The following is a 20141-nucleotide window of genomic DNA, read 5'->3' as shown; positions in this document are numbered from 1 at the left end:
TCCATGAATGAAACAGACCAGGTACTGCCCTCCTAGAGCTTACAGTCTGGTGAGGGCATAGGCAACAGTAAGATGATGTGGTAATTACTGGGAGGGGGCAGGAAAGAAAGAGAGGAAAGCAGATTCCAGGAGAAAGAGGAGGGAAGAAGGGCTGGGGGAATAGATCGGCATAGGCAAAGGTCTAGAGGAGGAAAGAGCAAGTTTAGTCAAAGAACTCAAAATAGTTCAGCATGGTCAGACTTTGGAGTCTGGTGAGGGACAGGATGTAGAAGGAAGGGGACCCAATCCCATCCATTGCAGGCAGCCTTCCCCAAGATGTTCCCCTTGGGGAAAAGCTGAATTTGCCCAATCCACAGCTAGCTGTCATGGTTCTGGAGCCCAACCTAATTTTAATTAAGGCACACCATTTATTGAGTCCTGTTATAGAACATTGACTCATTCAATTGTTGGGTAACTTTATTATTATGATTATTATTTTTTGAGATGGAGTTTTGCTCTTGTTGCTCACGCTGGAGTGTAATGGTGCGATTTTGGCTCACTGCAACCTTCGCCTCCTGGGTTCAAGGGATTCTTCTGCCTCAGCCTCCCAAGTAGCTGGGATTACAGGCATGCACCACCATGCCCGGCTAACTTTGTATCTTTAGTAGAGACGGGGTTTCTCCACGTTGGTCAGGCTAGTCTTGAACTCCCGACCTCAGGTGATCCGCCCGCCTTGGCCTCTCAAAGTGCTGGAATTACAAACATGAGACATCTTGCCCCGCCTATTTTTCTTTCTTTCTTTTTTTTCTTTTTTTGAGACGTAATCTCTCTCTGTCACCCAGGTTGGAGTGCAGTGGCACGATCTGGGCTCTGCAACCTCCACCTCCCAGGTTCAAGCAATTCTCTTGCCTCCGCCTCCCAAGTAGCTGGGATTGCAGGCATGCACCACCATGCCCAGCTAAGTTTTATATTTTTAGTAGAAACAGGGCTTCCCCACGTTGGCCAAGCTGGTCTCAAACTCCTGACCTCAGGTGATCTGCCTGCCTCTGCCTCCCAAAGTGCTGGGATTACAGGCATGAGCCACCGCGCCTTGACCCTCTGGTAACTTTCATGCGACCCCATTTTACAGATGAGAAAACTGAGACTCAAGTTTGGGCTCTTTGTCCAAAGTCATGCAGCTGACTACGTTTAAGAACTTCAAATGTTCATTTATGTAAATACTTCTACTTTAGCAGTGCCTCTTCCATGAGGTAATGTGTGTAAAAGCTTTTTTGTAGTAGAGCCATATAAACACAAAGCATTGTTATCCATTTTGCTGGACTTTTGGCTCCATCCAGTTCAGCCTGCAGCATTTAGGGAGTCCAGGAAAGAGGAGGGGGGGCAGTAATTAAAGCCTAAAGGCCCAATAGCCTCTCAGAATTCCCTGTCTATTCTGGTTCCCTCTCTGAGGCACCTCCAGATTTTATCTTCTACCAAATAGAGTTTGTTTCTCAGAAGTTGCAGGATGTGGGCGGTTATAAAAAAAATCAGCAGCATCAACAACTACAAAAACCCCAGCAGCAGCCTAAACACAAAAGAGTTTGAATTTTGAACAAAGGGCAGGGTGAGACCTGAAAGTAAACGCTGACACATCCTCTCCCCAGCTGTGAACTGGGGGTCTGAGGGCTGCAGCAAAGGTCATCTATCTCTACATCTTTAGGCAGGAAATGCAATTCAATCCTCCCAGTGACTGATCACTTTGCAAGATTAATGGAATCATCTCCAGCACTGGTCTCTGTTCCAACAGCACAAAAACTGAATCAACCTCACTTACTCAGCAAGGTCAGCGAATTCCCCATTCTAAAAGTTCGAAACTTTTCTCCAGGAAATTTGTCCCTGACTATTCCTTTGTGGGGCGAAATCCTGCTTTCTGGACTAAGACTGAAAGGTGGTATTTGAAAAGTCCGGGGACTTTTGTAGGCTTTTTATCTGTTGCTACTTCAACTTTCAAATAAAATAAATGCAAAAGGCCTGATTTTCCCTGAAAGGGTTAACTGCCAGCCCTCTGAGCCCTCCCTCGGGGATTGTCAACCAATGACAATTGAGCATGATGAAGTAATGCTTGGATTTTTATTTCCATTGGTTAAAGTGCTTGTCCATCAATCCAAATAGACAATTTTTTTCTTTTTCTTTTTTTTTTTTTTTTTTTTTTTTTGAGACGGAGTCTCGCTCTGTAGCCCAGGCTGGAGTGCAGTGGCCGGATCTCAGCTCACTGCAAGCTCCGCCTCCCGGGTTCACGCCATTCTCCGGCCTCAGCCTCCCGAGTAGCTGGGACTACAGGCGCTGCCACCTCGCCCGGCTATTTTTTGTATTTCTTAGTAGAGACGGGGTTTCACCGTGTTAGCCAGGATGGTCTCGATCTCCTGACCTCGTGATCCGCCCATCTCGGCCTCCCAAAGTGCTGGGATTACAGGCTTGAGCCACCGCGCCCGGCCTCTTTTTTTTTTTGAGACGGAGTCTCGCTCTGTTGCCCAGGCTGGAGTGCAGTGGCGTGATCTCGGCTCACCACAACCTCCTCCTCTCGGGTACAAGCGATCCTCCTGCCTCAGCCCCGTTAGTAGCTGTGATTACAGGCACGTGACACCATGCCCGGTTAATTTTTGTATTTATAGTAGAGACGGGGTTTCACCATATTGGCCAGGCTGGTCTCAGACTTCTGACTCCAGATGATCCACCCGCTTCAGCCTCCCAAAGTGCTGGGATTACAGGCGTGAGCCACCGCGCCTGCCCCAAAGAGACAAGTTTTTAAAGAATCTTTCAACTTTCATGACTCTTCCTGGCATTAACCCCTTAATTAACTCACCTGTTATATCCAGTGTTCCTTCCAACACTTACAGTGGAAGAGAGAGATTATAAAATGAAGAATTTGCTGGACGCGGTGGCTCACGCCTGTAGTCCCAGCACTTTGGGAGGCCGTGGCGGGTGGATCACCTGAGGTCAGGAGTTCGAGACCAGCCTGGCCAACATGGTGAAACCCCGTCTCTACTAAAAATACAAAAATTAGCCAGGCATGGTGGTGGGCACCTGTAATCCCAGCTACTCGGGAGGCCGAGACAGGAGAATAGCTTGTACCCGGCAGGTGGAGGTTGCAGTAAGCCGAGATCATGGCACTGCATTCCAGCCTGGGTGACAGAGCAAGACACCATATCTAAATAAATAAATAAAATGAAGAATTCTAGAGAGAAACTGAAGTCTTCCCCGAATGGCCAAGGCCTGACAGTCTATATGCATACATTTTGGTCTTCCTTAGTCTTTTTACTCAATTCACAAAACAATGAGGAATAAAAAGAAAAGGTCTTTGGAGACCCCAATCACGTTTTTTTTTTTTTTTTTTTTGAGACAGAGTTTCACTCTTGTTGCCCAGGCTGGAGTGCAGTGGCACGATCTCAGCTCACCGCAACCTCCACCTCCCGGGTTCAAGGGATTCTCCTGTCTCGGCCTCCCAAGTAGCTGGGATTACAGGCACCCGCCGCCATGCCCAGCTAATTTTTTTTGTATTTTTGTATTTTTTTTTTTTTTTTTTAGTAGAGACAGGGTTTCACCATGTTGGCCAGGCTGGTCTTGAACTCCTGACCTCAGGTGATCCACCCACCTTGGCCTCCCAAAGTGCTGGGATTACAGGCGTGAGTCACTGAGCCTGGTCTGGAGACCCCAATCACTTTTAACAGAAATAGTATGGTCTGTTGTCTTCCCAGATTAAAACAAATAAGAATATTTGTTTTAGTGGCTGGGCGCAGTGGCTCACGCCTATAATCCCAGCACTTTGGGAGATGGAGGTAGGTGGATTACCTGAGGTCGGGAGTTTGAGATCAGCCTGGCTAACATGGTGAAACCCTGTCTCTAGTAAATACACAAAATTAGCTGGGCGTGGTGGCACACACCTATAATCCCAGATACTCCAGAGGCTGAGGCAGGAGGAGGCTGAGACAGGAGAATCACTTGAACCCGGGAGGCGGAGGTTGCAGTGAATCGGGATCCAGCTGCTGCACTCCAATCTGGGTGACAGTGAGTCTCCGTCTCAAAAAACAAAACAAAAAAAAGAATATTTGTTTTAAATTGCAAAGTCATATAAATATGGCAAATCTGTAACATTTGCCAACACTGGATGCTGGATACACGAGTATTTATTTATTTTATTTAATTAATTAAACATTTTTTTGAGAGGGAGTTTCACTCTGTCACCCAGGCTGAAGTGCAGTGGCACCACCTTGGGTCACTGCAACCTCTGCCTCCTGAGTTCAAGTGATTCTCCTGCCTCAGTCTCCTGAGTAGCTAGGATTACAGATGTAACCACACCCGGCCAGTTTGTGTATTTTTAGTAGAGACAGGGCTTTGCCATGGTGGCCAGGCTGGTCTCGAACCCCTGACCTCAGGTGAGAGACTCCCTGAGTCTCGCCTGAGACTCCCAAAATGTTAGGATTACATGTGTGAGCCACTGCGCTAGGCCCTCTTTATTTTATATACCTTTCATTATGTTTGAAATATATGATAAATGTAAAAGGTCAGAATGGTTGTTAAGACACAAATAATATATAAGTATAACCCCCTTAAAATTTTCTCCCCTCCTGTGAGGGGATCAAAGGTAATGGTTTGCCACGCCATTCCAAGCCTTTCTTTCTTTTTTTTTTGAGATGGAGTCTTGCTCCCATCTGGCAGGCTGAAGTGCAGTGGCATGATCTTGGCTCATTGCAACTTCCACCTTCCAGGTTCAAGGGATTCTCCTTCCTCAGCTCCCCAAGTAGCTGAGATTACAGGTGAGCGCCACCACCCCCAGCTAATTTTTGTATGTTTAGTAGAGACGGGGTTTCACCATGTTGGCCAGGTTGGTCTCCAACTCCTGACCTCAGGTGATCCACCTGCCTCAGCCTCCCAAAGTGTTGGGATTACAGGCGTGAGCCACTGTGCCCAGCCTAAATAATACTTTAGAATGGCAGTTCTACAGATAGCACATGGAAAGGTGTCCAAGATTATAGTCAGTGAAAAGCAAGATGGGAGACGATGTGTATATTTCTTTCTTTTTCCTTTTTTTGAGATGGAGCCTTGCTCAGTCACCCAATGCTGGAGTGCAGTGGCATGATTTTGGCTCACTGCAATCTCTGCCTCCTGGGTTCAAGCAATTAATTCTCCTGCCTCAGCCTCCCGAGTAGCTGGGATTACAGGCACGTGTCTCCACGCCCGGCTAATTTTTGTATTTTTAGTAGAGACAGGGTTTCATCATGTTGGCTAGGCTGGTCTCCAACTCCTGACCTCAAATGATCCGCCCACCTCGCCCTTCGAAAGTGGTGGGATTACAGGCGTGAGCCACCGCGCCTGGCTGGTGTGTATATTTCTGTGATACACTAATACAAGAAGTGGCCAGGCGCGGTGGCTCACGCCTGTAATCCCAGCACTTTGGGAGGCCGAGGCGGGGGGATCACGAGATCAGGAGATTGAGACCATCCTGGCTAACACAGTGAAACCCCGTCTCTACTAAAAATAAAAAAAAATTAGCCGGGCGTGCTGGCGGGTGCCTATAGTTCCAGCTACTCCGGCGGCTGAGGCAGGAAAATGGCGTGAACCCGGGAGGCGGAGCTTGCAGTGAGCCGAGATGGCGCCACTGCACTCCAGCCTGGGCGACAGAGCGAGACTCCGTCTCAAAAAAAAAAAAAAGAAGGTCAGGCGCAGTGCCTCACGCCCACAATCCCAGCACTTTGGGAGGCCGAGGTGGGCAGATCACCTGAGCTCAGAAGTTTGAGACCATCCTGACCAACATGGCAAAACCCTGTCTCTACAAAAAAATACAAAAATTAGCTGGGTGTGGTGGCCTGTGCCTGTAGTCCCAGCTACTCAGGAGGCTGAGGCAGGAGAATCGCTTGAACCCGGGAGGCAGAGGTTGCAGTGAGCTGAGATCATGTCACTGCACTCCAGCCTGGGCGACAGAGCAAGACTCCATCTCAAAAAAAAGAAAAGAAGAAAAAAAAGAAAAAAAAATTGTGGAATATTTCATAAATACAATAGAATCTGAAAAATATTTAACTATACTTTAAGGAACAGTCTCAGATGCCCAGCAGGTGGATTAAGAAACAGAAAGTCACTAGTGTCTCTGTTCACATTCCTTTCCTGAATGGTCTTTTGCAGCATTTTGTGTTAATCATTCCTTGCTTTTATTCCTGTTTTGCGACTTATGTATCTATAGCTAAAGAATATGTAGCCTGTAATCCCCTACTTTGGGAGGCTGAGGGGCAGATCACTTGAGCTCAGGAGTTTGAGAACAGCCTGGGTAACATGGCAAAACAGTGTCTCTACAAAAAATACCCAAATTAGCTGGGCCTGGTCTTGCATGCCTGCAAGTCCCAGCTACTTGGGAGTCTGAGGTGGGAACACTGCCTGAGCGCGGGAGGTGGAGGCAACAGTAAGCTGTGATTGCACCACTGCACACCAGAGCCTGGGTGACAGAGCAAGACCCGGTCTCAAAAAAAAAAAAAAAAAAAAAAAAAGGAATACTTATTTAGTTTTGGTTTAGATTTGCCTGATTTTGAATCTTGTAGACTTAAAAAAAGGAATAGAATGGAATTCACTTTTGAGTAGGTAATACATCTCTGCAGCACAAAATCCAAGAGGTACTACAGCATCTAAAATGAGATTAAGTCAATAAGGTTTAAAATCAGGCACCATTCATGTACACATATGGTAAAAATGTCACTTTACCAAAGAATAGGCTTTCTTCTCTTCCCAGTTTTCTCATTTTTTGATCTTTCCACAGGAATTTCTGTGCATACTAAAGAACGTATGGGCCGGGAGTAGTGGCTCACGCCTATAGTCCCAGCAGTTTGGGAGGCCGAGGTGTGTGGATCACCTGAGGTTAGGAGTTTGAGACCTGCCTGGCCAGTATGGTGAAACCCTGTCTCTACTAAAAACCCAAAAATTAGCCGGGCATGGTGGCACGCACCTGTAGTCCCAACTACTTGGCAGGCTGAGGCAGGAGAATTGCTTGAACCGGGGAGGTAGAGGTTGCAGTGAGCTGAGATTGTGCCACTGCACTCCAGCCTGGGTGTTATACCGAGACTCCGTCTCAAAAACAAACTAAATGCATGTAGGATATATCTGTAGATACAGATATATCCCTTTTGGTTTGCCTACGTGGTCAGCACAACTTAGTATTATTAGTATTCGGCATCTTGTTTTGCTTTGGTTTGGAGACAGAGTCTTGGGATGTCACCCAGGCTGGAGTGCAATAACATGATCTTGGCTCACTGCAACCTCTGCCTCCTGGGTTCAAGCGATTCTTACGCCTCACGTCCTGGGCAGCTGGGACTACAGGTGTGCACCACCATGCCCCGCTAATTTTTGTATTTTTAGTAAAGACAGGGTTTTATCATGTTGCCCAAGCTGGTCTCGAACTCCTGAGCTCAGGTGATCTGTCCACTTTGGCCTCCCAAAGTTCCGGGATTATAGGCATGAGCCACTGCGCCTGGCTTCACTCTCGATTTTTTAAAATATTACTATGACTTTGGCCGGGCGCGGTGGCTCAAGCCTGTAATCCCAGCACTTTGGGAGGCCGAGATGGGCGGATCACGAGGTCAGGAGATCGAGACCATCCTGGCTAACACAGTGAAACCCCGTCTCTACTAAAAAATACAAAAAACTAGCCGGGCGAGGTGGCGGGAGCCTGTAGTCCCAGCTACTCCGGAGGCTGAGGCAGGAGAATGGCGCAAACCTGGGAGGCGGAGCTTGCAGTGAGCTGAGATTCGGCCACTGCACTCCAGCCCGGGCGACAGAGCAAGACTCCCTCTCAAAAAAAAAAAAAAAAATTACTATGACTTTGTGCAAAGCCCCTCACATTTGCAGTACCTTTGAATCCTTGCCGAATCTCCATGAGGGGCTGTAATTCCCCACCTTTATGGCTGAGGCTCAAAGACAGGTTAAGTTGCTTGGCCAAATTTTATAGCTAGGAAATAACGATAGGATTCGAACCCAGTGCTTATAGGAATCCAGAGCCCACAGGGTTGCCCACTATGCCAAGCCTCCCTTCAGGGCTGTCCCATAGAAGATGATAGAGATATTCAAGATTTTTTTTTTTCCTTTTTTTTTTTTTTGAGACAGAGTCCTCCTCTGTCGCCCAGGCTTGAGTGCAGTGGTGCAATCTCAGCTCATTGCAACCTCTCGCTCCTGGGTTCAAGCAATTCTCCTGCCTCAGCCTCCTGAGTTGCTGGGATTACAGGTGCACACCACCGTGCTCATCTAATTTTTGTATTTTTAATATAGACGGGGGTTTCATCATGTTGGCCAGGCTGGTCTTGAACTCCTGACCTCAGGTGATCCACCTGCCTCAGCCTCCCAAAATGCTGGGATTATAGGCATGAGCCACCGCGCCCGGCCAATGATAGGGATATTCTATGTCTGCACCGTTCAGTGCTGTCACTTCTAGCCCCTTCAAATGTAGGTACTGGGATTAAGGAGCTGAATTTTACATTTTATTTTGATTAAATTTAAGTAGCTGTATGTAGCTAGTGTATCCCATCAGACAGCGCAGCCTTAGAGTGCTTTCCGGAATTTGTTTTCACTGACCTACCAGGCTATATACACCTAAGGGGCTGATTCGATGCAGGCTCCCTCTAATCAACCTTCCACGACGTTTGAGGAATGAATGAAGGGTTCATGGAGAAAGGGGGCCAAGGATATCAGCAAAGGTTTCCTAGAAGAGGCCATCTGGTTACAGTGTGAACACTTGCAGTGTTAGCCCTTAAACCACTCTCTCTGAGTGCCTGCCAAGAGCATGGCACTGCGTAGACTCCTGGGGATACCAGTTGGATTTGAGGTTGTCCCACCTGCTCAGATCTTACAAATAAACTTCTCAAGGACAAATAATTGGTGATAGGGTAGGAATCCTGAGACGCAGACATTCACTTTCAGATATATATTCTACTGACAGACTCAAGCACAAAGCTGCAATCCCTTATAGCTCTGTTTGCAATAGAAAGACTGAAAATCATCTAAAAGGGAACTAATTAAATCATTCTTGCATCATGTATATGCCCAATGAAATGCTATGAAATCATTAAAAAGAATAAGGTAATTATATATGCTGATACGGAATGATTTGATATCCCTAAATTAAAACAAAACAGGGCGGCCGGGCGCGGTGGCTCAAGCCTGTAATCCCAGCACTTTGGGAGGCCGAGACGGGCGGATCACGAGGTCAGGAGATCGAGACCATCCTGGCTAACACGGTGAAACCCTGTCTCTACTAAAAATACAAGAAAATTAGCCAGGCGAGGTGGCGGGCGCCTGTAGTCCCAGCTACTCGGGAGGCTGAGGCAGGAGAATGGCGTGAACTCTTGGGGGCGGAGCTTGCAGTGAGCCGAGATCGTGCCACTGCACTCCAGCCTGGGGCACAGAGCAAGACTCCGTCTCAAAAAAAAAAAAAAAAAAAAAAAAAAAAAAAACAACAAAACAGGGCCAGGTGTGGTGGCTCATGGCTGTAATCTCAGCGGTTTGGGAGGCCGAGGTGGGAGGCTCGCTTGAGCCTAGGAGTTGGAGACCAGCCTGGGCAACATGGCAAAACCCTGTCTCTACCAAGAATACAAAAATTAGCTGGGCATGGTGGTGCACTCCTGTAGTCTCAGCTACTTGGGAGGCTAAGGTGAAAGCATTGCTTGAGTCCAGGAGCTGGAGGCTGCAGTGAGCTGAGATTGTGTCACTGCACTCCAGCCTGGGCAACAGAGCAAGACCCTCTCTCAAAAAAAAAAAAAAAAGAAAAATCAGGAGCTATGATAATCATGTATGAATATGAGAACAATTTCAATTTCTTAACAAGATTCTGGTTTCTGAGAGCTCCATCCAGTGTCCGCCCTTTCCTTGGGAAGATGCAGGTCCATCATCCTACCCAGCCCCGAGTATGCCCCAATCGGAGCTGCATCTTGCTTTCTCTAGCCGCTCTGTCTTTGGGCACAGAGTTGCTCAATCAGCCTTTGATGAATGAAGAATGAATGGGGGTAACTCAGGCAGGATTTGACTGGGCCTTTTGTAAGATCGAGCAGGAGGGTCCAGGAAATCATTATTATGTTTCCAATACAACCGGCCTGGTGTTTTCCTGCAAGAAAAAGTACATCTCTGGGATAAGCACCTTCACCTTCTCTCTTCCCTCACCTACTCTCCACTTCTCTGGGATAATTAGCCAACACTGGGAGCTCCAGGGTCTTGGCCCTTCCCCCTTTGGTCCAAAATAACCTCCTCCCCCGCTTTGAGCAAATGCTTGGAATTCTTTCAACTGGAGGACAAAGCCTTTCATCTGCCAATTACTGATAAAGAGAAAATGCAAATATCGAGGGGGAAGGTGATTCATCAAGGGCCCAACATTTATTGAGTGGCCACTTAGGACCTGGTGGCAGGACAGGCATTCTACGGGAGGCCAAGGGGAACAAACCCCTGGCTGGCCCATTCTTTTCTCATATTTGTGGTTTCCTCGAGGTTTGTAAAGGGAGGGGATTAAATTAGGTGACTACCCAGCCCCTTCCCACTCTGACAGGCCAGGAACTCTTCATGGAGGTGATAGATGACTTAACTGTAACAACTTTTTACACTAAGGTGGCTGCCATTGGAGCTTTTTCTGATGCCAGCTTTTGAGGCCACCATGAGGCCACTTGGAGAGAAAGACGGGCCTCAGGGAGAAAAAAGAATTAATTAGATCAAGCATTCTATATATATATATATTTATTTATATATATATTTATATATATATTTATATATATATTTATATATATGTATTTTTTTTTTTGCCTTATTTCACTTAATTCACTTTGCATCACTCTCCAGCCCATGCAGCCTCCTTTGAACATGTTTATTTCATTATGGGGCAGTAGTGAGGCTGGTAAGTTACAAAAAAAAAAAAAAAAAAAGAGCACGTGACGGCCAAGCCAGGCTCCAGTGTGAGCCCTGGCAGCGGCGCATACACGCTTTGTGATCCTGGGTGAGTGGCTTTGCTTTTCTTAGTCCTAATTTCCTCCTTTGCAAGATAGGAACGAACAACACGATTTCCCTTAAAGGGTTCTTGTGAGACAGACAGGAACAAATAAAATGGTCCATGGTTCTGGACGGACTGAAGGCATAACCCGCAGCACTCACGCTAAGGGCTACTGATTGGATGCAGTAGCCAATGTGGGCGATTTCAGTTGGGAAACAAATTTTGATGTTTCCCAGCCTCATCCCTGCTTAGAAGATTTTTACAGCTAGTGAACATGAATGAAAACAAACTTCAAAGAGTAGCCTTTGGGGGTGGGTGGGAAAGACTACAGACAGATAGGACAGGAAACTTTTAAGGTGAGTGAGGGGGAAGCTAAGCTGTCTCTTAGGATGGCCAATACGATGCTGACAGTGACATCCAATCTCCCGGTGGGGAAGCCACGTCCTCCCCACAGGTCTGTCTGATAGCCTGGGGACCATACGGGAGCACGGCAATCATTCAGATTTATAATTTCTCTAAGCTTCAGTTTTCCCATGTGCAAAATGACCTGCTCTAACTATCCCACAGGGTTAATGGCAGAAATAAAATGTCAGGCTCAAAGCCTACGGTCTACGATGTCCCTTTATTGTCGCCCTCTTGCCATGTCATTTTATCAGCATCTTTACCCCCAAGATCAGGCCTAGCAGGGCGCCGCAGCTGGGGCTGGAGGAATGTTTAGGGCCAGCTTTTCTCAAGCCCAGTCCACCTGACTGTTGCTCATGAAGTGAGGACAAGGCAACCCAGGACCAGTGCCGGGGTAGTCAAAAACATTAGTAAGTGGACAGGGACCTAATGACACCCATGTATGGAGGGTGCCGATACCTCCGCTAAAAAGCCCTATAGGATTAATCAAGGGGCACCAGAGTTCCCCCCACCCATCCCAGAGCACTATGCACCTTTCCACCGACTTTTCTCCTATAAATGGCCAACAAGGGCTTACCCTTCGCTCCTGTGCGGGCTGCGTTAGGAGGCGCCAGATCCAATTCTCTTCGTCTTTCGCTCCTGAGTATCTATCTGCTCCCCTTGCTGAGCGCAAGAACCTTTAAAAAATGTCCAACTTCTGTCTCAGGGCTGGTCGCCTAGTAAAGGACTCCACAGAAGCGTGCAGAATGAATGAATGAAAGGCAACGTCTTCCGGTCAGCTGCGGTCTGCAAAGGCTCTGGTCTGGCTGTATTTCCTGTACGTGTGTGTGTCCACATCTTTGAGTGCCGGGAGTTTAAAAGTTAGGCAGTCCTTATAGGTATGGAGCCGAGCTAATTTCCTTCTGAGCCCCACAAATGCCTCCTCCATATGGCAGGTCCGCAAATGGGGGGATCTGCAGAGGATCACCCCTCACGAAAAAGACATGCAGCAGAAAAGCAAAAAAAGGAAACAATTATATATACAAAATGCTATGAATTTGAGTCGGCCACACAGGTAATGTTGGGGGAGGGATGGATGAAAGAAGAGGAAGAGGGGTAGCCCTGGGCAACAGGGGCAGGAACGGAGGTGGGGGGTCGTTTTTGGGGGTGCCAGGCCCCGGGGGCTTTCACGCCAGCATGCTCAGCTTGCATTTCCGCGCCTCCCGCTGAGGCCAGCCGTGCAAATCTGCACCTCCCTCCCCGCCCCCTCCTCCTTCCCTCCCTCCCTGCCCCGCCATCTCCGGGATGCGCCCGCCGCCTGCAACTCGGCCCTCCAAAAGTCAGCTCTGCACACAACTCCCGGGCGGCGGCGGCGCCTGCGTGCAGAGGAGCACTCGTGACCCAACAACAAAACAGCGATGCCAGGGCGCTAACGGCGCCCGGTGCCTCCCGGGCTCCCTCCCCGCCCCACACCTCCTCGGGCCGCCGTCCCCACCCCCTCAAGCCCGGGCCGAGAGCCCCCCCACTAGCCCGGCCGCGGGCTCCGAGCGCGATCGGCAACAATGTTTACGTTCCGGGGATTATGACGTCGACGCCTCCCCCCCCCCACAACTGCTGAAAATGGTTTCCTAGGACTTTGCAAACGGATCTGCCTAAGTGTTGGTGCAAAACTTTGTAGATCTCGGCTCTGGCTTGCTTTATTTATTTATTTTTTGGTTTGTTTTCTTTGGTCTTCCCTCCTTCCCCCCTCGGCCAAAATGCAGGGGGCAGGAGTGTTGACAATTAATTGGTGAACTCTCCTAAAAAAATGGAGGCAGAGAAAGACTCTGGAAGAAGATTGGTGTGTAGCTTTTTTTTTTTTTTTTTTTTCCAAATCTGTATCTGGCATATGATAGATCTTTTTTTTTTTTTGGTTGTTTCTCGCTGCCTTTTCTTTCCTTTTCTGTATTTTGCAAGAGGACCGGGAAAAAAAAATATAATAAATTGCATGCAAAAGGAAGCAAGCTGCTTACTCCTCCAGCCCCTTGTGAGGCTTAGAGTCTCAGACACTTAAGTGGGGAGGTGGTATCGGGGAAAGGCGTGGAGGGGGGCTGAGCGGGCTCGGGGTTCGCCCGGAATCTGGGGGGCTGCGGGGCCGGGCGCTGGGCGGTGGAGGGAGGAGGCAGGGGGATGCGGGGAGTGGTGGGGGAGTCTCCTTAGGAAGTGAGTGTGCGCGCGCGCTTGTGGGGAGATGAGGCAGCTGCTGGTGCGTTTTGGGGTCTCCGATCGGAGCTTTGTGGCGGGCCGTCTGCCTCTCCCCCTCCCAAGCCCCGATCCTCCTCCCCCCACCTCCTCTTCTTGCACTGGCGGGCGGGCGGCGGGGGCGGCTGGGGTCTCAGCCCTTCCATTTCAGCTTTCCAGCTTCCCCGGTAGCTCGGGGGCGGCTCCAGCTTTAGAAACGCTGCCGGCCCCCGGTTCCGGCTTCCCAGCTCTGCCGCCGCGGCCGCCGGGGCTGCTGTTACCGCCGAGCCGGGCGCCGCCGCGGCTCCTCCTGGGGCCTACATTTGCCCCGCCAGCCCGTGTCCGGAGCCCCCTTCGCGGGTTACATAACCAGGCTCCCGGCCGAGTGGGCAAAGCCCAACACATTTCGGGGGCGGGGGGCAGGGGAGGGCCCCCAGATGTCCCTTCAATGGCTTCCAAAGACACCGGGGGGAGTACCCCGTGTGGAGCGCAGCTGGACCCCCGGGGTGCGGGCCCCTCTCCTTGTCCTGCTTTTCAGCATCTTTGGCAATTGCGCAAAGTTGCTTGGGTTGCAATGGTGGGGTGCAGGGGGCGCGCGGCTGCTGCACCTGTTAGTGCTGGCCCAGGTTGAGAGGCGACCTCCAGCCCCCCCAGTAATGTCCCGGGCTCTCTGGTTTGGGTCCTCGCAGCGCCCGATTGACCGCCAGCGATACGACGAGAACGAGGACTTGTCGGACGTGGAGGAGATCGTCAGCGTCCGCGGCTTCAGCCTGGAGGAGAAGCTTCGCAGCCAGCTGTACCAAGGGGACTTCGTGCATGCCATGGAGGGCAAAGGTGAGGCGCCCCCTCCCCGGGCCGCCTTCTGCGCTGCGGGCCGAGCGCACGTGGGGAGGGAGCTGCCGGTGGCTGGGTTCGTATTTCGCGCCCGCGTCCCCCATTCCAGGGGATCCGGTGACGAAACGAGGCCGAGCACTGGGGGGGTGGGGTGGGGTGGCGAGGGAGGAGGGCAGGCAGTAAGGGGGGCCGGGCATGGGCCTAGGCCCGGCCCGCGCCCACCACCAGCCCCAGGGCGGGCAGAACCAGGGGGCCGGCGGACAGAGGGACCTGGGGATGGACAGGCGGACCGAGGGAGGGCGGGAGCGCAGCGTCCTCCCCCTCCCCGAGCCGGTCGCGCTCCCTGCGCTGCCTGAGGTGCCGCCGCCTAACTGGAACTGGGTTCGGGTCGCCCCTGGGGCATCGGGGTGAGGCCCCCCAGGCCTGAAGCCTTCCCAATCCCGTTCCCGCTCGGGGACTGCCAGTGAGGAACTGGTGATCGGGGCGCGTCGGGTGTTCGGGATGATGCCCCCTTAGGCCTGGGGTCTGCAGAGCCGCATTCCCCCGTGGGCTCTGCCAGATTGGATCAGGGACCTCATGCGCCCTGAAGCTATTGACCTGAATCCCCACCTGGGCCCGAGCTGTCTAGTGCTACAGCCTTGACAGGTTGAAGCCAGGAGCTGGGGTCAGGGGGTGACTTCCCTTCGGGCTTCTGGGGGAGATCCCTGTCCCCTGGCAGTTTGAAGTGAGGAAATGGGTCTTCTTCCAGGCCTGAGACTTGGAGAGCTCTGTTCCTTGTAGGCCCACCCAGTTTAGAGCGAAATTTGGGGACGCCTCCAGGGTTTTGAAGACCTTCATGGCCTGGGTTTCTCCCTGGCTCTCCTACTACGAGGGTGGTGGGGGTCACCCTCCAGATGTTAAGGTGATGCCCTGGGTTGCCTCTGAGGCCTCCAGAGCCCTGGCCTTCCCAGCCTGCAGCCAGTGTGGCTCCTGGTTGAGGAACCTCGCATTGCCTGCGGGATTGGGGTTTTGAACATGCCCTACCTAGCTTTCCTAGGCCCTTCACTCATTTTTCCTTTTCAGATATTTCAGTTGCCTTTAAGTTACAAAGTTTCTATTTTGTTCCCCCCACGCCTGTTGGAAAACCCTTCCATCCCTCAGTGAGCTGATAACCTGGAGTGCCTGCTTCCCTCCTCCAGGTTCTGGTTGAGTGGCTGTGGCTGTGGGGTTAGCTCTGAGAAGAGACTCCCAGCTTTGCAGTTTTGTGATTTCTCTTTTGTGCCCATCGCCTCCTGGGGCACTGGGCTCCGGTGGTGAGGGGTAGTTGTTGGGGGAGGGAAGAAGAAACTTCTCCCAGCCTGCCTGGTCCTAGAGCAGGGTGCTAGTCCCAGCTGATTTAAATTTTCTCTGCATAAGTGGAATTTTAATTCCTCTCCTTTCTTCCCCCGTTTTTACTGAGTTGAGTCGTTTGGCGGATCCTACGTGCAAACAATATGCAAACTTCCTAGTCATTTGGGAGGAATTCTCAGCCCAGGATTTCAGAGCTTTTTCTCAGGCTCATTTGAGGAAGTTGAAGCTGACCCTGGGGGATGGGGTGCTTTGGGTGGGTGGGTCTGAGGGCCGGTATTCCAGGCAGGGAGAGCTAACGCGTATCCTTAGATCTGCTGTCCCGGCATCTTTCAAAGGGGAGGGCCCAAGGCTTTGCTCTTTAATTCAGATCTGGCCCCAAAACTTGAGGGAGGAGCTGAGAAACAGGAGCCCTTAGCCTGGATTCAAAATAGAAGCTTCTTAAACTTCTCTTCCTTTAAATCCTTAGGAATCCCCATTCACTGTGAGCCCCTGGGGATCTGAGCTGCTGAGGTCAGGGCTTTCCCCGGCTTTGGGTTTTGTTCTCTGTCTCTCTTCGGAGGGGAGTTGTCTTGGCCTCCTCCTCCCCCAAGGCTGCCCTGTGAACTGTTTCCCTGGGCTAGCAGCTTCAGTGGCCTGAGGCCTCTTCTGTCTCCCTTCCGACGGTCGGAGAGGCCTTCTTACCTTGTGGATTACTTTAGTTACCTGCGGATTTGGGGGATGTGAGAATTTATCTCAAGCCCCATCACCTTCATATTCAAGGGTGTATGGTTGGGTCAGATTCACTGGTTTCAGAATTGGGGAAGGACAGAAATTAGAGGCCTCCTTCATCCTCCAGGACTTTGGGTAAGGATTTGGGGACTGTACTAGAAAAACCCCAGAGAGAGAGCGAGCCCATGAATTTTCCTTGGGTCTTGCTATGCCCCCTTTACAGAGCCTTCCCCTGGGGAGCCTCCCTCCCGGTTATCCAGCTGAAGCAAAGACTGTGATGGCTACAGCAGAATTTCACTCTTAAGACAACAAAGCTGTGCCCAGTTCCCTAGTTATTTTGGCACCAAATACACAGTTTCCAGGGAAACCGGCTTTTCCCCCCTCCCCTTCACTATGCAGGATATTACAATAAGATTTTCACTGATGCTCAGCTACAATGAGGGCCCTCCTCCCAGCCTCCTCTCTGGGCCTTCAGATCCTCCCAGGTGGCATTCTTCAATTTTGCAGTCCCTTTACTTTCTGAGCGCAGCTTGGGATGCGTGTCTCTGTCTATCCCTCTTTCTCAGCAATGGCTGGGGCTCTTTTTGTGCGGGGCTCTTTTGAGTCTTCCTCCCCAACCCTCGCTGGCTTTGGGCTGTTGGTTGACAAGTTTGGACCGGTGGGGCGTGCCGAGAATGACTGACTGAGTAGGCAGAGGAGCTGATCGCTGGCATGGCTTCTCTTGGGCTTTGCCTAATCCATTTCCCGATCATTTTCCAAGGAGCTTTTGCTGTACAGCTGGTGCCTGCATCTCCTGGACCCCCTGCCCCTTCGTCCATCAGTTTTCTTCCCCTAACCAACAGATCCCGGTTCATTTGCTCCTTCGTGACTTAACCAACTTGTTTTAATTCAAATATCCAAACAGATTTCAACTATGAGTACGTACAGAGAGAAGCTCTCAGGGTTCCCCTGATATTTCGAGAAAAGGATGGACTGGGAATTAAGTAAGTTGCTGCAACTAATCGCTCCTTCCCCCGTCTTCCTCCCTAACATACTTTATAGCTTGGGATGGATTTCTTCCACCCTCTTCCCACCTCTCATCACTGAGAAGGATCTTTTTTCATGATCTGGGAACAGCATCTCCTTGTTCAAGGCCTAACAAAGGGGTAACACTCTCCAAAGACTGGTCTTTTGCAGGGACTTTGGGCAGAGAGAGGACATAGGGTAATTAAGCAGTGTTGACTTTTTCCCCTGACCCACCCCAGTTATACTCAGTGACCTCCTGCAGAGAACTGTACCTCTCCTCCTTCCCCTTGCTCCAGATCAGGAGACTGAGGTAGAGCCTGAGCTGCAAAGGGACTAGCCAGGCTCTAAGCCCAGACCCAGGGCACCTAGATACATGTTTCTTACGCAGATTCCCACTATGTGTGTTTCCTGGGGTGCCAGTGTCTCCCCTTTCTTTGCCTGCCCCGCAGCCTGCCCCTGCACTATGTCTGTTTTCATTCACTGAGATCTGTCAGAGCTCCAGGTGGGGGAGAGGTCTGGGAGGCAGGCTGGAAGAACAGGTTTGTGCCCCTTGGGCAGGTGTAGGGGAGGAGGCTTGGGGTGTCGTTCCAGGCAGCCTCTCTCCAGCATCTGCTCCCAGACTTGCTCAAGAGTCCATTCCTACGAGTAGGATTTAAACCTTGGGCATCATGGTTAATTAATAGTGAATTGTAGCCCGTATTACCACATCCCTGGAACTGGTACAATGCGTGTCTTTTTTTCCCTCTGAACTTAAAGGGGTCCGTCCCACTTTGCATACAACTCCTTATGGAGAGTATTTTCTAGAGGGAGAAAGAGACCTAGAGAGGACTACCCACCCTAAAAGAAAGCAGGCGTTTGAATGTCTAGCCCTGGCCTTTACTTTTGACCCTGCACTTCCGGCTTCCCTGGAAAAATGGAGTGGACAGTGGTCGTCCCAACCTCTGCTGAGGTTCAGGTTTGAGTTGCCTCTTAGGGTAGGGAAGGGCCTCAGTGGTTCTGGGGTGACCCTCCCTGCAGACATCAACTGGTCTACTTCCCTCCCTCTGGATGGTCTCATTTTGAGTTCCCAAACCGAGGGCAAAGGGCCTCTCTTGGAAAAATGGCTTCCCCCCGGGCCCAGGGTAGAGTCTAGCTTTGTTGTTTCTGGCCTCTCACCAAACGTCTGTGCTCCTCTTTCCCCAGGATGCCTGACCCTGATTTCACAGTCCGAGACGTCAAACTCCTAGTGGGTAAGTCGCTTGCCGTGTGTGTGGCTCAGAGATGCTGAAGTAGGGAAGGGGAAAGAGGCGGTCACCGCCTGCCCATTTAGACTTTTAACTGCCTCTGAAAACAAAGTCCCCACGGGAGGAGGCAGGAGCAGGTGTGAGCTGCAACCGTTTCATCCTGGAGAACAGGTAGGATTGCAAAGTCATAAGAAGCTGTATCAGAGGGCGTTTGCCAGTACGCAGTTTTATGAGGCCCATTTGGACACTGCCTCCAGCCTGGGTGTCAGCGATGCAATCTGAGATCTCTCCTCCGCATTTGTTTGTGGGTTGCCAGGTAAACACTGGGTGCTTTATGATCCCTCATAGACTTTCAGGCTTTTGAAGGGAGGGGCTATTCCTCCTGCTTCCTTGGGGTTCTGGACCGGCCTGGGGCAGGCCTTGGAACTTCGAGCTCAGCAAATGCACATGAGCTCCCTGAGCACCTGCAGGTGGCTGATGACTTAGTACTCTGGATGCTCGGCCAGGTAGTAGGTGGCATTTCACATCTTACAGGCAGTTGTTCAATCAATCTATTCTTTCTAGAAAAACACTTTTTGGCTACTTGGTGGCCAAGGTCAGAGTTGCGAACGGATGGATAAGTTCCCTGCTCTCTTGGTGGGTACAAGAGGCAGTCAAGAAGTAAACAGTAGGCTGAGGTGGTGGCTCACGCCTGTAATCCCAGCCCTTTGGGAGGCTGAGGCGGGAGGATCACAAGGTCAAGATTTAGAGACCAGCCTGGCCAACATGGTGAAACCCCGTCTCTACTAAAAATACAAAAACTAGGCCGGGCGCGGTGGCTCACGCCTGTAATCCCAGCACTTTGGGAGGCCGAGGCGGGCGGATCACAAGGTCAGGAGATCGAGACCACGGTGAAACCCCGTCTCTACTAAAAATACAAAAAATTAGCCGGGCGCGGTTGTGGGCGCCTGTAGTCCCAGCTACTCGGGAGGCTGAGGCAGGAGAATGGCGTGAACCCGGGAGGCGGAGCTTGCAGTGAGCCGAGATCGCGCCACTGCACTCCAGCCTGGGCAACAGAACGAGACTCCTTCTCAAAAAAAAAAAAAAAAAAAAAATACAAAAACTAGCCAGGCATGGTGACGGGCGCCTGTAGTCCAAGCTATTTGGGAGGCTGAGGCCGGAGAATAGCTTGAACCTGGGAGGCAGAGGTTGTGGTGAGCCAAGATCGCGCCACTGCACTCTAGCCTGGGCGATGGAGCGAGACTCCGTCTCCAAAAAAAAAAAAAAAAATAGCCAGGTGTGGTGGTGTGTGCCTGTAGTTGTAGCTACTTGGGAGGCTGTGACGGGAGGATTGCTCGAGCCCAGGAGTTCCTGCCTGCAGGCCATGATTGCGTCACTTCATTCCAGCCTGGGCAACAGAGCAGGACCCTGTCTCTAAAGTAAATAATAGTGATAAAATGCAATGTCTTTTCTGATGGTGACAGGGCTATGTAGAAATAAAC

General features: G+C 50.7%; 1 protein-coding gene and 1 long non-coding RNA gene across 19 annotated transcripts in view; one reads left to right on the top strand and one right to left on the bottom strand.

Annotated features, from left to right (window-relative positions):
• Positions 1–438: 438 nt before the first annotated feature.
• On the bottom strand, positions 439–12691 carry LOC135966344 (uncharacterized). Its single transcript, XR_010579630.2, has 2 exons — positions 11940–12691; positions 439–728 (listed from the first exon to the last, which is right to left on the bottom strand). It is a non-coding gene; the product is annotated as an uncharacterized lncRNA (long non-coding RNA).
• Positions 12180–20141, top strand: part of KDM2B (lysine demethylase 2B) — a 156256-nt gene continuing 148294 nt past the window's right edge. For 4 of the 18 annotated variants that reach the window (XM_065524924.2, XM_065524921.2, XM_065524923.2 and 1 more), the window contains exons 1-3: positions 13800–14395; positions 17337–17415; positions 18620–18666. In XM_065524924.2, the coding sequence (XP_065380996.1) occupies positions 13999–14395; positions 17337–17415; positions 18620–18666 (523 nt within the window). In that variant the 5' untranslated portion in view covers positions 13800–13998. Of the gene's footprint in view, positions 12417–12954; positions 13368–13545; positions 13587–13799; positions 14396–14543; positions 14859–17336; positions 17416–18619; positions 18667–20141 lie in introns of those variants that run through there. The other 14 variants (XM_065524943.2, XM_065524941.2, XM_065524926.2 and 11 more) reach the window with 10 other exon arrangements.

This window comes from Macaca fascicularis, chromosome 11 (assembly GCF_037993035.2).
Source record: "Macaca fascicularis isolate 582-1 chromosome 11, T2T-MFA8v1.1".
NCBI classification, from domain to species: Eukaryota; Metazoa; Chordata; class Mammalia; order Primates; family Cercopithecidae; genus Macaca; species Macaca fascicularis.
This window is presented reverse-complemented; position numbering and strand designations above follow the sequence as displayed.